General features: G+C 41.9%; 2 protein-coding genes across 3 annotated transcripts in view; one reads left to right on the top strand and one right to left on the bottom strand.

The window, feature by feature from the left end:
* itpr2 (inositol 1,4,5-trisphosphate receptor, type 2) overlaps positions 1-1,265 on the bottom strand; it is a 64,524-nt gene extending 63,259 nt beyond the window's left edge. Inside the window, exon 1 of the mRNA XM_074677032.1 lies at positions 886-1,265. Within this exon, the coding sequence (XP_074533133.1) occupies positions 886-977 (92 nt within the window). The 5' untranslated portion in view covers positions 978-1,265. The remainder of the gene's footprint in view (positions 1-885) is intronic.
* A 2,341-nt stretch (positions 1,266-3,606) lies between these two features.
* Positions 3,607-16,583, top strand: plekhg7 (pleckstrin homology domain containing, family G (with RhoGef domain) member 7). Of its 2 annotated transcripts, none has more exons than XM_074676733.1 (16): positions 3,607-3,875; positions 4,454-5,238; positions 6,000-6,016; positions 8,255-8,373; positions 8,973-9,013; positions 9,357-9,458; positions 9,885-10,034; positions 10,299-10,394; positions 12,334-12,432; positions 13,452-13,565; positions 13,920-14,094; positions 14,929-15,044; positions 15,338-15,505; positions 15,595-15,748; positions 15,937-16,034; positions 16,320-16,583. In XM_074676733.1, the coding sequence occupies exons 2-16, from the start codon at positions 4,597-4,599 to the stop codon at positions 16,428-16,430; spliced, it is 2,202 nt and encodes a 733-aa protein (XP_074532834.1). In that variant the 5' UTR covers positions 3,607-3,875; positions 4,454-4,596; the 3' UTR covers positions 16,431-16,583. The 2 variants fall into 2 exon arrangements, with proteins under 2 accessions (XP_074532834.1, XP_074532835.1); XM_074676734.1 differs by lacking the exon at positions 3,607-3,875 and adding an exon at positions 4,055-4,282.
* The last annotated feature ends 585 nt before the right edge of the window (positions 16,584-17,168 follow it).

Below are 17,168 nucleotides of genomic sequence, written 5' to 3'. Positions count from 1 at the left end.
TACTCGTGGCTTCTATTTGCCCTCCTGTGTGGAGGACTTTACAGTGTATCACAGCTGTAATCTCATCTGCACACAAAGTGAATATGAAGTTGGTTTAAAAAAGAAAAAAGGAAAGTTTGTTTTATTTGACCTATTCTTACCATCTCCAAACAAATGACAACACATGAGGTGTGATTTCTTCTTTACCATCATATTACTTATCTTGTGATTCTTTAAAATTAATCTTGTGACTCTTTGGAGTTGTCCTTGCTTGAACAGCTAGTGACTGAACCTGTCATGAACCCCAGAATCCTGCTCCTGTTAAAGAAATGTTGGTCAGGTCTGAATGTTTGGCTGCTCCACAGTCTGTCAGAGGTTGGGATTGTTTGGTAAGGGGAAGAAGTGATCACATAAAACAAGTCAAATCAAAATATCTGCAAAAGCCAATCTGCAGAGTTTTATTAGCCTCGACAAACTATGTAGCATAAAAATTGATCACAATTCAAATGAATTAAAACCTTGTGAAACTGCTCCCTTGTGTTGCCAGTGGAGGGGGCCTGACACCTGTTGTCCCCTCTTGGTGCCCTGAGCCCGACTTTGACGACTATTTGGTAAACAAATCTTGCAACCAGCCCTGGCACTTGTGTACCTGGTTGAGCACGCTGCTTTGCATTCCTGTTACATTTGCGTAAACGTGAGGAAATTTCCTGAGAAGCAGCATTTTACGCGCTGTCAGGCCCCGACTGCAAGTAGCGCTTATACTTTTGACTCCAGCAGTTTAAAGTGCGCACATACAGAAGAAGGGAGGGGAATGTGGAGTCAGATGTAAAGTAGAAGTTGTAATTTCTGATGACTTCATGGGTTTCCAAGTGAGCAGAAAGTGAGAGGCAGACAGGAGGAACTTACCCTAAAGTACTGATGAAGCCATTCACCGAGCCTTCCGCGTACAGAGACACGATGTCTCCAATGTGAAGAAAACTAGATCTGTGCTCGGACATTTTCACCCTGTTTGTAGGTCAGTCCTGGTTTCCCATTTATGAACGGTAGGTACTCCTCTATTCGTGAAGAAATCCACGCGTTAACGCAGCGGATCCACTTTAGCTGCAGTCCTCAAACTCATTCTTCCAACTCAGTCTCAGAAGTCAGTCCAGGGAAGTGCTGGTGAAAAGTGCAAAACCTGGTGACGGTTTTATGAAGAAAGCGCAGTGTTTTGAGACTTATTCAACTTCTTCCTGTATGTCAGACAGACCGGAGAGGGCTCTTCTTCACATCCCCTTCAGGGGGAGGAGACTGCTGCTGTCAGGGCCTGGAGCCAATTCCGTCAATGAAAGCTTTTTGTTTTTAATCCTGAGCTCCAGGCCCCATGGAAGAGAAAGCTTTCACAATATATTTTTTTAATATTTTATTTTTTGGTAAAGTTACACCGCTAAGTTAACCAGCTGCAAGATTATTAGTGGGAGTTTATTGTACACAGTTTAATTTTGACAGGTCTACTGTCTTTTTTTATGGCAAAAGACCTCTGAATGCATGGGCATATTTATTTATTTATTTTTTCCAATGATTTTCCTACAATGTGTCTTTGACTCAAGATTCACATACATGCTTGAAAGACGTAACAAAAAATCGATGTGTGTCAATATCTGCCAAGTTGGACACATGATGGAACATGAATCATCTCCTTACCCTTTCGATGAAGCCTGTGACCTCTGTAGAGCCGTTTAAAGACACCATCTCAACTACCTTAAGAAGTTACAATGGTGAAATGACATTAACACAAACTCAAAATGTAATTTAACACAACCCACACCAATTGACTGTCTGCAAGAATGAGACCAAAAATTTAAGTACTTAAAGAAATTTTAACTTCGTTTTAAATCTGTCTAATACTACTCCACAAAAACTACAGGGAAAAAACATGGAAGACAGATCTACTCACTCTGATCCTGGCAGGCTAAACCACTATAACACTCTAGCTTATACCATTACAATGATAATATTAACGCTTGAGCTCATCATGATGAAGTTTGTGAAAATGTATTTAGATTTGAACAATTTTAGGTTTTTAGCATTTCTGAATCATTCCTAGTCTGGGGTAAAGACAACAAATTGCTTCAAATGCTTTCAACAAGGACTTCTTCTGAAACAGGGTTTTCTGCCTTGGTAGATGTCTTTCTTATGTTAAATGATCCATTGGAAAACTGTCGGTGGCAGAGTAAACTGTCACAAAACTGCACAGTGTTGCAGAAATAAAGATGTAAAATAAAGTATCTGGGTATTGTATTGTAATACCCGTTGCAATCCACCAGGGGGAGCCAGAGAACAATAAAGATGATCCGTGTTTATCATCTGAGCTATATCGCCCTCCAGTGTTTTCTTTTTAGAAACCAAAAGCATGTGGTGACTCAACTTCTATTCCTCTGACTTTGTATTTAACACAAACAAATGGGGTAGAGAAGACCTTTTCATGCAGGTGTCAACAGCTCAGGCGTGAACACAGTCTACATAATGTTGGACACAGTGACACACATTTATAAATGACCATCAGTTTCTAGCAATGAAAGCATGTGAACAAAACTGCATCAAGAATAAAAAACAACCATACACTGAACACCAAAGTGGTGCGACCAAAGTAGTTGACAGATTTACTCTAATGAACCACATGTCCGGAAGTTTCTGGAAGAGGTGTTTCTGCTGAGTCACATGATACCAACCTTTATGCAGTAAAATTATTTGAGGTTGACACAAACTGGCCCATGTCATCCGAGGAAGTAGGTTTACAGCTTTGATAAGCGCTGTTGCCATTTGATAGCAACAGACAAAGAAGGTAAAGTTAGTGCTGGAGTTGTATATTCTGTCTTGTTTGGAGTGGTGCGAATATATTGAAATTGAAAAAAATGGAATAGAAGCCCTTTTCCACCAGCTTAAAAAAGGGAAACTTGCCCCTTTTTAAGACAAAAAAAAAGAAAAGAAAAAAGCATTGACTTGATACCAAGAAACATATAAATGTAGTTAAAAAAAGACTTAACAACATGAATTTATTACTTGGTTCATTTATTCAGGCATTTCCTGAACTAAAAAGCTTTACTTCTCTGGAGTATTTCTATCAAATACTCCGTTTTTCTTCAACAGATTTCACAGGGATATATAGTGGGCGTTTAGTCTATGTAGTCTTTTAAAATTTTCATTAACAGATAAAATAGAGGCTGTTCTCATAGAGTTTATGGTAGAGTCTGATATTTAAGAGACATTCACAACTAGTTATATTCTAATGTTTAAGCTTCTAGAGTACTTCCTCCCCTATGACCTACTACAATACATGGTATGTTATCAGTACATAGCGTACTTCATCGAATACTTACAGAGAAGTTTTAAAGAAGACATAAATATAAATTTTATGAATTGTTTTTTTATTCACATTTATTGTAATTCAGTATAATTAAAGGCGCTTAAGAGGAAAAAAAATATTTAAAAATGTAGTTTACCTTCTAAAATCTGCTTGTTTTTCATTTGTTTTGCGTGTGTGTGTGTGTGTGTGTGTGTGTGTGTGTGTGTGTGTGTGTGTGTGTGTGTGTGTGTGTGTGTGTGTGTGTGTGTGTGTGTGTGTGTAATAGAGAAAGAGAGAGAGGGAGAGAGGAGTGACTTTCCCATGTAGGCAGTGAAGCAGTCGCACCTTTCCACGAGCTCGGGACGGTGTCTCGTCTCCTCCCTCACGCGCTCCTTACCAACACGAGCTGTTTCCCCTCTCGCGCTCGTGCTAGAAAACTCCAACCGTGGACTGTGGACACTGAGCCTGCTCAGTTCTCTTCCTCCACCACAGACCAGCAGCGGGACTCACCCCTGTTGTCACTCTGCACTTTGCCACCATCCGTCCAAGTCGTCGCGAGGCAGCGGTGAACGTAAGTTAACCTGACGCATTTAACTTTAATGATCTGATTCCCCACGCGCGAGCTGTTTTCCCAGCATTTGAACAGGTGATATTCCGTACAGGTGATTATCGCTGTAAACTCTGCGATGTTTGAGCTCTTCTTTGTTGCCTCGTGGATGTGCCGTGTTAACTGCTCGCGCGCATTGGATAACCCGCAGTACAATGAAGCTTTTATTGTGCTAAATCGCCAGTGTTGCATCTTGAAATGCAGCTAGAAAAATAAATTAATACTAGAAAATAGCCGACTGCAGGTTAGGCTTTCTGAAAAAAGGTGCTCAGCTTCCTCTGGTTCTTTGTGTCTGGCACTTTATTGTGAAGACTGTACACTGTACAATTTTGCTATTTCATAGCTGTTCCTTCCACAGACTTATCTGCCTGGTATGTCCACCTTCACGTACACACAATGATGTGTTACAACATGTTTAATTATACAGATTTTCTCTACTTTAAAGCTACTTTTCTGCATCCAACCAGTTCAAATCTCACAGGAGATTAGGAGGTTTGTTCATTTCTTTGTACGTATTGACACATTTTCTTCTTCCCCTCCAGAAGCCTGAGAGGTGAACAGTGTGAACAGTGTGGGAACGCTAAAGGATTATCGTCTGACCTTAACCCCGAGGAGACAAAGCAACCAGACCATTCGATCACACATTTTCTAATCTTTGCTGCACTACAATGCCTTTGAGGTTACAATGTCTGCACTGAAGCACGTTATCCTACAAGAGAAAGACCAGGATGTGGAGAAGAAGCTCGACTGGAGCTACATCGAGTGGGCTGAAAATGAAGTTATCACGACAGGTGTGGCAAACGCAGAGACGCAAACAGACTGGGAACAAACTTTTGAGCACAAGGAGACTCAAACCAGCAACCCGGTCATAATGCACATAGACCTGACACGGACACACTCCAAGCTCAGGCACTCGTCCCTGGGGAACCCTGACTGCTTGGAGGCACCTTTCTTCCACTTTGACCGGCAGGCCCCAGGGCGCATCTCCACTTCCCCAACCCTGAGAAGGATGAGGAGCACCAGACGTCCTTTTATGGACACCTGGGACCCTGTCAGGATGGGGAGCACTCGGGAGGAGCCTTCCTCTGGGAGCTCGCCATCTCCTGTAGGCCCCCTTTCCCCAGTACACAAAGTCAGGTCCCCTCTTGCAGCAAGCCCCCTCTCTGATGGAGAGATCTGTCAGACCAGCTCATCATCGGGCCGCCAGAGAACCAGATCATGTAGATCAAAGACCTTTGACAATTGTATAACATCTAAGAGACAGGATTGTAACAGCGCTCATCCTACTGCTGTTAAAGTATTTGGATTAACTGAGAGTGACATAAAGGTGAGTTTCTACAGGCTTTCTTTGTGGTTTTTCCACACACAATCAGAGAGGAATCATTTGTTTCCTCTGTTTCCTTCTAAATTTTTTCCCAACCATCACATCAAATCAAGTAGCGTTGTCTAGCGACCATTTTTTAATCTATAAATTAAAAGGTTACACATTCCTTTCTCGCCAAAACCTTCGCTCCCTCTTTCGGTCTTGCCTCCTGTGGTGGTCACTCACAATGCAAGCTTTTGACAGCAAATGAATCAGCAGTTACATGCACTGACAGCTCTGACCAAGCCCACTGCCCGCAGAGCCCTGGGAAGTGCTCTCCTTGGGCCCCCACTCACCGCAGTCAGCAGTCACCCAATAATGGAGGGGTCAGTGAGCGATGAAAAAAGATAATGGGGAGATCTATTCATCAGCTCGTGGTATTCAAGCGAGCACATTCTCAATAGAGTCCTGACATTCTCCTCAGATATCAGTCTTTTGAGTCCATGCGGCCACTTAAAACACTGATTCAGATTTGAGTGTCTTTGTAAGTGATATAGTGGTGCTGTTAGCTGAAGGAGGTTCATGCTGCCTCTGTTTGGAGCTTAGGATACAGTGAGACAGCGCTAAGACACTGCAATCTTTAAGAAGGGAGGGGGGTGACAGTTTTAGCTTGTTAATTATCCAGTTTCCATATAATTAAATTTTTTGGGGGGGCTTGATCAGCATTTGTTTACAATTTCAAGTTTTGTTGTATGACTGATGCCGTTTTTCTTTTTGCTTTGCAGGAGAAGGGGCGTAACAGGTAAGTGGATTCTGGCCTGCTTTGCATGCCTCCCTGTCCTCATGACTTTCACTTTCAAGCCATCAGAACATTTTTGCATATCAGGAATGCAGTAAAATCCTTTCCTGTAACCAACAACCAGACTACGACAGGGGAACATCTCCTCTGTGAAGCCCCAAATATCCAGGTTGAATCATGTAATCATGACACAAACATCTGAGGTTTTTTTATTCCCATGGCAGTGCATCATCACAAGTGCCACGCCATGATTGGGAGGGAGCATGATTGGATGTTTGCTTTAAGGAGCCCCATTGTGCATTAATTGTCCTTCATGTCTTTGTCAGCAGAGCATCAGCTTGGTGAGTTAAGTTTTGAGAGCCCCATGGTTATGTATGGGCTAGACAAACCCTCATTAAGGCTTTCTCTTACTGCCACACACACACCCTTCCTAATGGGCTGCAGGGCTCTTCCCCTCACTGGATAATTAGGCAGCTATTGTCCCTGTAATTACACCCTGGCACTGTGCCTCTCACAGTGACCGGGCCCTGCGAGCCATTGGTTAGGACAGTTTTGTTTTTGGGGGCATCATTATTTCTCTTGTGCAGGAACAAAACACCCATTTTTACAAGTGCTCTCAGTGGCAGAGAGGCGGACACAGAGGAAGCTTTCTGAGCACTCACAAAGCAACAGGATGCCTTTGTGAGGATGCTGTGGAATGAGCTGCAAGGAGGCACTGACCTGGTTTGGAGGAGTAATCGGGCCTTTCAAACCGTCCCATTAGCTAACCGATCCTGTACAGTGCTCAGGTGCTGCAGCTGATGATTGTCTATTTTACTGTTGAATCAGCACTGACTGCACTGCCTGCCTATACATTGATCAGATAGGAGGAGGAGGTGAGGTGGAGGGGTGTATCAGTTTACCAGGAGAAAAACAGCCCCTACGAGTGAGAGCGGTGAACAGTTAGTGCTTTCACAGCCATGACCGGTTGCCAACTTATACTGTACAGGTTGTTCCTGCAGCCATTTGGCCTACATGTGCATTCGAGTTAGTCTCGTTTGCTGCTTGTGCAACATTGAGGGCTCAGCAGTTGTAATGCAGCCACTGTTAGAGAGGGAATAATAAGCTGTAAGAGGAGGAAAGAAAATTCATTTAAAGCAGACCTTATGTTTTATAGAGCAAGCGAGCATTGTTCCCCCTGGATGGTACTTCTGCTCTGCTTTATTGTTTCATCAACACTCGTCTGTTAGCCTGGCTTCCTCCTCTTCTGATCATGTCCTGATAATGAAATGAGCGTTAGAGCTTCCCTGATATAAAGTTATTATTCTGCCCTTAACCATAACATTTTCTGCTGAATCAGCGTCTTTTTCTTAAACCAGACTCTAAATGTTTGTGCGAGTGAAACTGTGATATGTCGCCACAGGTCACTGACCAGCTGTCGATCAGTGTCACTGAGCTGAAAGTGAATCTTATCTTCAGCAAAAACCAGCCTGTCTGGTTGCTGCACGGTTTATTTCTGCTGACTGTTGCGAGCGTTTTAAATGACTAGGAGTCTCATGTTATTGTTGGGTCGTGGTGTTTGAGTCAGAAAGTCACCAGTCAAGTTTTACAATGTTCTGAACCTTTTATTCCCGCAACAACAAAAAGAAACGTCAAAGAGGCCACGCTCTTCAAGCTGTTCAGTTAAATTTGCCTAAATCCGGACTCTTGGCTTTAATTTCACCCTTTAAATATACATTTTTAGTGGCAGTAGTAATCCCTGGTGTACAACAGCAGAGGATAAGTCAAAACACTTGAGCGCAGTGGCTGTTTGAGATTACCCTGAGGCTAAAAGGCAGGCCTCTGTTTTTCCAGCCGCAGCAAAGCCTCAGTTAGTAACTGTGCAAAAGAGACCAAGAGGATTATAACCGACACACACACACAGCTCCCCTTCTTACACACAGGCCGAGCCATTACTAAGCATCTATCCACACATAATCCAGGAACAGAACACTTAGCTTTTTTAATTTATGATGCTCATTTTAATCACACTCTGCTTCACAATGTTGATGGTATTTCAGCGGAATTTCAACCATGTAAAATGACAAAAGGAATTCAGTTATTTCCTGTTGCTTTTCTCTTTTTCCTGCTGTTTTACATCGACAACAGTTGTGGGTTCAGATGACCCAGATGTTTTCTGAGCCTTTTAAGAATAATCTGCAGTCCTTAAGAGAAGATGTGATACCATCTGAAGGCACTCACCTGTTCCCTGCTCCTCTTCAGGCTCCAGGAGAGGAGGCGGAGCTCTGTGGTGGTCAGCCTGCCGGGATTGGATGTATCGCCTGGAGACCTTTTTGTATCTAATGGAGTCGCAGACATTTTAAATGGATCAAACTTCTCCGGTAAAATTCTAATTTATGTTTGAATGTGTCGTTTCTTACTGCAGTTTAGATGACAGTTTTTTATGAGCTGCTGGTAAATCAGTTTTTGATCCTCACAGATAAATTTACTTCATTAATTCTTCTCATATTTTTCTCAATTTTTCTTCTCTGTAAAGATTCTTGAATTCTTCCTTTAGTTTTAATCAAAAACAAAAGTACAATTATTCACATCAAACTTGGCCATGTTGTTGCTCTGATAAGACACTTTGTGCTGCCTGGGCCTTTTTGAAGTTAATTACAGATTAAAAGGGACAACACTGCGACAGTTTGTGGCCTCAGGTTGGAAGGGTTCCCCTGCATTGATCATTTATCCATTGTGTTTTTGTGCTTCAAAGGATGCTCATTATCAGTGTGTCTGTTAGAGGCTCAAAACCACAGCTACTATCTAGTAAATTTGCCATTTTGGCACTGACTTATTGTTGGGGAATATTTGCAGTTCTTGATTTTACATTCTTAGACATTCTGACATATTTTCCTATGTTATCTTATTTGTCTCACATTTTGCTCTTTTATTAATTACCTGTGTGTCCTATTTTATGTTTTGTTTGGGACTTTTCCAGATACCAAGAAGTCAAAGTGGCCCTTTTCCAGGCGGAGCACGGTACGTGTCTGTGTTTGTTTGTCTGTGGCTGTCATGTGGAGCAGGTGCTGACAGTGTGTTTGTCTCTTGCTTTGATGTCCTTTTTTCAGAGTCAGACGTTTGTTTGGGCATTGTTCACTGGCTCTTAAAGCAGCTCAAAGTGGTTTCTCTTTGCCTTTTAGGCCACATTTTTCTACCTTGTCAACACTTAAAACCCGAGCCAAACTCGTTGGGTTAGGTTGGTTATATCATAAAGAGAGGGAGGTCAATTCTTCCTCTTGTGGGCTTAACACTCATCCATCACTTAGTGTCTCTTTTTACTATCTGCCTGAAGAAAGTGTGCCTCCTCCTCTCTTTCTGTCAGACTAAAGGGAAGGTGCAGATGTGCACAGCGTCAGATGTTGAAAAGTATCTCTCAACATCTCAGATTCAAGAGTGGAGAAACCCAGAGCTGCAGAGGTATAAGGTAAGGAACACAGCCAGCAGCAAACCGTGCTGTTTGTTTTTTAAATCACTGTGTTGGTTCTGCAGTGGCTTTTAATCAATGCAAAGTCAGAGTTCAGACAACTAATGCACTCAGATTTCCAAACCAAACAGACCTCGGTGTTTAACAAGTGCCTCAGGAATTACAGGAAGCCTGTCAGGGAAGCTCCTGCCACGCAGGAACGACAAAAGTTGTGAAAGAACCAGAAATTCGAGGCAGAAACCAGTCAGGTTGAACCCGCACACATATAAACAAACACTGATGTTCTGAGTGCGTCAGGATAGTGGTTTGAAGTTTACAATGACAGAAAGAACAGCTTGCATCCATATCTGTGAATTTTAAAAAAGAACATTTTTTTCTGGACAGTTTTTCTTCTTTTTAAACATCTTTCCCTCTTTCTGTGTGAAGGACTTCTCTCTGGCAGAGTTCCTGCGGGACCAGTCTTCCCAGGTAAGCGCCAGCTCTGATCCTCAGGGCTTTAAGAGACAGGAAGCCATCTGGGAACTCTTCACTAGCGAGTGTGTCTACTTCCTGGATCAGCTCATGGTGCTCAAAGAGGTGAGTGTCCATGCAAGGCTTACAATACTCACGCACATGGAAACACACACAGGAGCACAAGTAAACAGACCAAACCCTAATGAAACGCTACACCTGAAGCTTTGTGTTTTCCTTTTTTAGTCCTGTCACTGAATTCCTGTGAATAAGCTTCATGAGAAAGTCTCTTTGGGGTTTCCATTCTTTACAGCAGTGGATTAGAAATTCAATGCTGCTACAGCAGATAGCCTGAGCCTGTCCTCTCTCTGACTTCTTTGTGACTTTCAGGTGTTTTTGGCTACGCTCACAGACCTGCAGATGAGGAACTGCCTGACTGATATCGACTCGTGGAGGCTGTTTGCAAACCTCAATGAGCTTTGCCTGGTGAGCCACCATGCAAATACGTACCTGTCGATATAAAATGTTAATGTTAATATTCACAAACAACTAACAGTTGCATTACATAACCCTGTTTATGAGGCAGCACTAAAGATAAGAGAAGGGCAAGCTAAACCACCCTCTCTTGGTAAGGGGAGGATTAATTATTTATCAGTTGGAAATTAATCTAACTAGGAGTAGCTGCAACAAGTTAAAGTCAATGGCAAAAAATGTGAAAAAGGTATCACAAGGTCACATTATTAGAAGTCTCCCTTCTAGATATGTACCTGATCCAAATCCACACTTTAAAATGAGATTAGCAGCGCCAATTTAAGTTATTTTGAAATGCGTCATAGCTCATACTTTGTAGCTTCCCAATGGGGTGAAGCAGGACCGGATTAATTATCAAGTCTCTATGACAACACCACACTGGCTGACAAAGTTTAGTAGTGAGAAGAGAGATCCGTTTTTTTCTCTGCTGAAAGAGATTTCTGTGATTGATTTTGTAGTGATGGTAGACACAGGAGCCCAACAGTCAGACAGAAAAAAGGACAGAAGAGCAGAGGACAGATAAACAGGAGAGTGATACAGTCCGAGCTAAAGGCTAAAAGAGCTAAACTTTTTGTGATAATGTCCATTCCAACCAACATGCAGCAGTTGTTCTGCAGTGGTCTGTTCAAAATTGAGAGTCTATCAATAAAATGAAGAGTGATGTTATTTTAGATCTGTTTGGTAGATGACTGGCAGGACATAACCAGGATTAATTAACATTACAAATTATACATTTCACCCAGCTGGAGTAGCGCTACATATAGGTGGTTACTGATGTACAGTACTAACTTTGCAATGTTGTTATTTCCCAACAACAGTCCTACGTAACTGTACTGATAAATAACTTACTTTGTCGCGTTGTATCTGGGAAAATGTTGTCTTTAACACAAAAATTTCATTCCAAAACAAACACACGCCTGGCTAAAAGCTCTATGAAACTCTGGGCCAGACGGTGGCAAGGGAGTCCAATTGAAACAGATCCACCTCATAGCATCTTTAAATTGAAAATGCTGAGTGGAAACAACAAGCTCAAAGAGCTGACAACTGTTAGAAATCCTCCTTTCAATGAAACAGAACAGTGTATAAGTAAATAAACACATAAAATGCTGATCAATCTTTATTTCTGCACTGGAAATGGAAGAGCTGCAGTGCAGGGTTTGTCTCAGTCACTGTCTATTTATTTATTCATCCAGTCATCACTCATTCATCATGTGTTATAGGAAACCTCATGCAGGGATTGTTAGAAGCCTTAAGACTCATGCCTCAGAATCTCTGATTAAATCATCTGGTAATCTGAAATGTTAAGTGGAGAGCGCTCATTCTTCGTTTAAAGGAAGGGTCTGCAGGAATTTTGTGACTTGCTGGTAAACACAAAATTCAAACTGGGCTCCTCCTCCAAGTGCCGAAAGTGAGTGAAATCTGAGCCAAGCACCACCCTTGTTTAGAAAAAAGGTTCATTTGTTTGGTGTTTCCTTTTACTTGGGTTGTTTTTCTTGCTCCGTGCTTTTTCCAGTATCAAAGCAACTCAGGATAGCCTCTTCTACTGGCTAATCAACACGCAAAGTCACTTGCATACTGGGCGTGCTATGATTGGCTGATGTAACCACGCTTACACACCCAGAAACATCCTGATAAAACCAAAACATCAACAAACATCAGGCTGAGAAGAGGGTTTGAGGCAGACACAGACACTTAAAGACATGCATGGAGGCCCAGAAGTGAGGATTGAGCAGAATTATTCCTGTAAAAGTTGACATTTTATTTATTAGGAACACCCTGCAGACTCCACCTTTGAATGACTGCTCCTACTGTTGACTCACTGACAGAGACTATTCTCAGCGAGTGTTTCCTGGTTGGGTACCGACACTTGACACTCACTTTTTTTCTGCCACAGGTGAGCTTTGGTTTCCTAAACAACCTTTTAAGAGTCATCAGAGAGCTGCTGGGGATCGGTGAGGGTGGCGGGTCCACCCTGCTGGAGCTGCTGAGCAAGGCAAGCCAGGGACACACATATGGACACACACCAAAACACACTGACTCTGACTGCAGCATATAAACAGTTGTTGGTTTGGTTCTAAAACTCCACATATAAGAAGACTATGAAGACTGTTGATGAATGCTTTATACAGTGTGTGTGTGTTTTATATAAATGATGCACTGGATTTGGACTCTGTTGATTCACATCAACTGTAGTGATTTCAGTACACAGGAGAAAACTGAAATTGTATTGAGTGTTTTTGTCTTATTTTCAGTAGAAAAAGTCTTTTTTAAGACTTCATATGAGCCACATTCACCTGATAAGTCCAGAAAAATGTCTTGTTTCAAGTTATTTAAAGACAAAAATGAGGTCTGAATTGCTTAGAAAAAGTAAAAAAAATCTGCCAGTGGAACAAGAGAAATTTGCTAGAAAATTTGCTTGAAAGTAGAATAACGTCTTAACACGAGTAACTTTTCTCTTGTTCCATTGGCAAATTATTTTAAACTTGATACAAGCAATCCAGGCCTCATTTTTGTCTTTAAATAACTTTCTGTTCATATTAAGTCTAAAAAGACATTTTTTACTGAAAACTTGACAAAAACATTTGATAAGATTTCAGTTTTTTTAAGTGTAAACAATACCTTCTAGGGAGGGCTGGAAAAGCAACAAGTGTTAGGCACTGTTTGTTCTTCTAGTGTTACTGTATCACCATATTCTAAAAATCCTGGGCTGGTTTTTCCTGAAAAAACTTTTTTTTCATGTCAAATCAAAAGAGAAAGAAAGAAAGAAAGAAAGAAAGAAAGAAAGAAAGAAAGAAAGAAAGAAAGAAAGAAAGAAAGAAAGAAGCAAAAAGGAAATGAAATACACTTCAGTAGCCCCAGAATGTATTTTATATATGTTTCAGTGTCTTGTATTCGTATCATTATTTGCATTTTCTTGTCTTTTTTACGAGCGGGTTATCTTCATCTTATTGGCCTGTATCACCTGCTCTATCTGCTTACTGGTGTTTGTGTACCACTCCTCTCTCTTGGCAGGCGTTTCAGGAGAGCGTATGCCACTGTCTGCAGAAGTACTGCCTCAACTACTCCACAGCTCTGCTTTATCTGGACAGCCTGAAGCCTCGAGAGGACTTTGGATCCTACATGAAGGTACAGGAGGGAGCTCACTGAGGGAAAGTCAGAGTGGTGGCAGGGACACTTTGTACTCTTTCAGTACAGCAGGCAGAGAGTGCCACGTTTAGGAGAGGACACACTGCGACCTTTATACATAATAACCCACTTCACTGTCACATATTGGAGAATGTGTCTTCAGGATAAACTTCCCTGTCTTGTTAGGCTGTTATTGTGTTTCCTTCTTACGTCCCATTCCTCTGCACTCACTCCTCACAGCCCTTCCCCCCTCTGCACTAACAATCCCCATGATGAGCTTTTTCACCCCTTTGACCCCCTTCTTTTTCCCCCTCTCACCCTGTCCTGGCTTTTTCTTGCCCTTTTTTCCCCCAGTGGTGTGAGAGGAACGAACAGTGCAGGAGGCTGCAGCTACGGGACCTGTTAGTGGCACCACTGCAGAGGCTGACCAGATACCCGCTGTTATTGAGGAATATTGCGAAGCGATGCCAGGCAGAGGACGAGATCAGAGGCCTGCAGGTCATAGCTGAGCAGGTGGACACGTCTATATGTGAGTGATGCACCCAAAACACTTCACAATGACTTGAATATGTCCTTAATGTGCATTAAAAACAGTGTTACTTAAAATCAGAACATGGTAAGACTCTCTTGGACTCGGAAATCATTACAGCTAATCCAGTGTAGCTTCATTCAGGTGTTGCCAACAGGTGCATTACTAACATATCATGATACAAGGTGCAGGGTAAGCAGGTGTAAGTAAGGGGATATCTGTCAACACAAACAGCGTGGTTGTGTCCTCATAAGCGAACATGCTGCTCTTCTTGGATGGCAGCCAGCAGCCATGACCGTTTATTCTGCATCGCATGCCTCTGCCTGCAGACCTGTTGTGTGGGTTTACTCTGTAACTAGAGGGGCAGGCTGTGGGAAATGTGCTGCAGCACTGCGCCTCAATGTCATTCTGTGTGTTTAACACACAAATCCAAACAGCATAGGCTCACAAATCTCTAACCACACACATTCCCATAACCATTAAAAAGGTGTGGCAGAGGTGACGGGGGAGGACTGTGACACGGCTGAGATGTAAAGGCTAATGTCCTTTGGGTGTGGGCAGAAATTTACTGTAACAGCTGAGTGTGCTGCGATCTGTCACGATACAGTCACACCCGTGTTAGGCAGCAACCATCCCTAAACACAACACAACACAACACAACACAACACAACCAGATAACACAGTGGAGTTTACTAACTATGTTGTTGGCTATCATTCAGTTTTAAAGGTCTCATTAACAGGACTTAAGTACGTGATGACTCTTTGAGGTACAAGTATTTTTAGCATAGCTCCGTAGGCATGTGTTTTCATGGCTTAATGGCCCTTTGTTTCCAGGTGATTTAGAAGGAAAGGTGAAGTGGCTCGACAACTATCAGAAGGTGAAACAGCTGAGGGACGCTCTGGTGTGGCTGCCTGTATGGGAGAGAGACAAGCGTGCCTTCGTACCTGAGGTCCGTCTCCCTATGTGTCAAATTATGTTTGTGTGTTTCTCTGGGATTTTTGTTTAGACACCAACATGTCATCCTCTGATGCCTTTCGTGTGCTGATAAGAAGATGCAATCATTTATCTAGACATGAAATCAGATATCCCGTAAAGCACAGTAAACTGCCTGAGAGTGTTCACATATTTTCGCTGCAATGTGTCATTAGTTGTTACTTCGGTATCAGAAACTCAGATCTCTTTGTTTCAGTTTACATGTCAAAAGTTGAAAATGTTTTTCATGATCTGCTGTCCCTCTGGCAGAACCTCAAACACCTGTTAAAGGCCGTCACTCTGGAGAATCTCATCTCACACAGAAGTCTGCTGCACGAAGGGAAGCTGGTGCTCACCGAGAACACGAAGCTGATCGACGTGTATCTCTTCCTGTTTGACGAATTTCTGCTGATCACAAAGATAAAGAGGAACAAGAAGGTACATCTTTACACGAGCCATCAAATATCTTCAGTGAGAGGCACTTGGCTTCGTATTTTATTTATTCTGTATCATGTCCTCTCCTGCAGAGGTCTGTTGGTCCAGATCAGAGTCCACTGAGGCCCCCACAGAACCTGGAGCTAGACCAGCTACTGAAGGAGGGATCTACTTTTACTGTTCTGGACCAGCCGGTGTCTCTGGACCGGCTTCAACTCAAGAACATTGACCAGCTCAATGCCTCAAGTAAAAACAGGGTTTATCACACTCTTTCCTGTAGATTTTTGGTTTAAAGTGCTTTAAATATTCTGATAAAACAAAAGTTTGGTCTGTTTATCAAAGTTGTGGATTAATGTATATTATTTTATTTGATTACTATTGTTGTTTTCTCTTTATATTGACAATTTTTAAGACTCCCTTTCCCTTTTTTGTAGCATCAGGGCTTCCTCATTCATTCATCATCATGCACCAGAACCGCTACCAGCAGTGTATCGGCGCTTACATCCTGCAAGCTGCTTCAGAGGCGGCTAAGGTAGTCCACATAAAACATGTATTCCTCAAATGTTTCAAAAGCATGCTGTCTTAAGTCAGCGTGCTCTGATCACTATGTAGAAAACAAACAACAGCATGTGTAGATTTCTGAAGTATGAAACTTATCTTTCTGACTTATCTGGAGAAAAAGGACCATTTTATTTAAAAAAGAAAACATAAATGTCTCAATATATCCACATCATTTAACTGTACAAACATCAGAACCATCAGAAATTATGAGCTGAGATTTCCATTCCTGAGCCTCTTCATGTCCTTTATTTTTCAGAAAGCATGGATGTCAAAGATAGAGGGCGCTGTGACAGCGCTGCTGAAGCTGGACTCTGAGCAGCCGCGAGTCAAGAGCTCCTCCTTGTGGTTGGAGTCCTCTCAGATCTGAGCCACTGAGGAGCACCTGAAGCCATCTGAAACTTCTCTACTGTCAATGTGCACTTCACTGTCTCCTGACGTCCTGTAACTTAAAGTCCTAGCACTAGATTCCTTTTGTAACTTAATGTGTGCCGATGAAGGCGGCTGCTTCAGTAGTGTCAAATAAATGTCATTACATAGTACAAGTTTTTCATTCACTCACTTTTTTTTAGAAGAAAAAAAAAACATTAAATGCCATCTCAAGGCAGTTGTTACTCTAAGAGTTTTTGGTGTCAAGGACAATAGACTGAGGAATTTACCTTTTACAGTCAGTCAGTTTGATCAGAATACAGGCTCGTCATAAGCAGATTGCTCAGGTGTTAGGGAAAAAAATGTCTTCAGTATTGTTTGAACTTATGTCTTGAATCAACAGTTTCCCAGATAATTAGGCTGTAGTTTATGATCAGGAGCTCCTAAATGGTTTTAAATAAAATGGCAAGGCAAGTTTATTCATATAAGCACATTTCACCAGGGCAATTCATAGTGCTTTACAGAGAAAACATATTAAAAGAAAACAGTTAAAAAGCAGATAAAAGGTAAAAAGACACAAAATAAGATACAATAAAACAAAATAAAATCCAACAAAAGAAAGAAGTTATAAGCAGATTTTAAAATAAGCATAAAAGTTGCAGTGCAGAGTTGCAGAGTTGTGCGGTAATACGATTTGTAAAAATGTAAGTCTTCAACCTGGATTTAAAGGAGCTGAGGG

The sequence above is a fragment of the Halichoeres trimaculatus genome, unplaced genomic scaffold (assembly GCF_033239565.1).
Source record: "Halichoeres trimaculatus isolate MK-OKI-2021-1 unplaced genomic scaffold, fHalTri1.1 fHalTri1_scaffold_10, whole genome shotgun sequence".
Taxonomy (NCBI): domain Eukaryota; kingdom Metazoa; phylum Chordata; class Actinopteri; order Labriformes; family Labridae; genus Halichoeres; species Halichoeres trimaculatus.
This window is presented reverse-complemented; position numbering and strand designations above follow the sequence as displayed.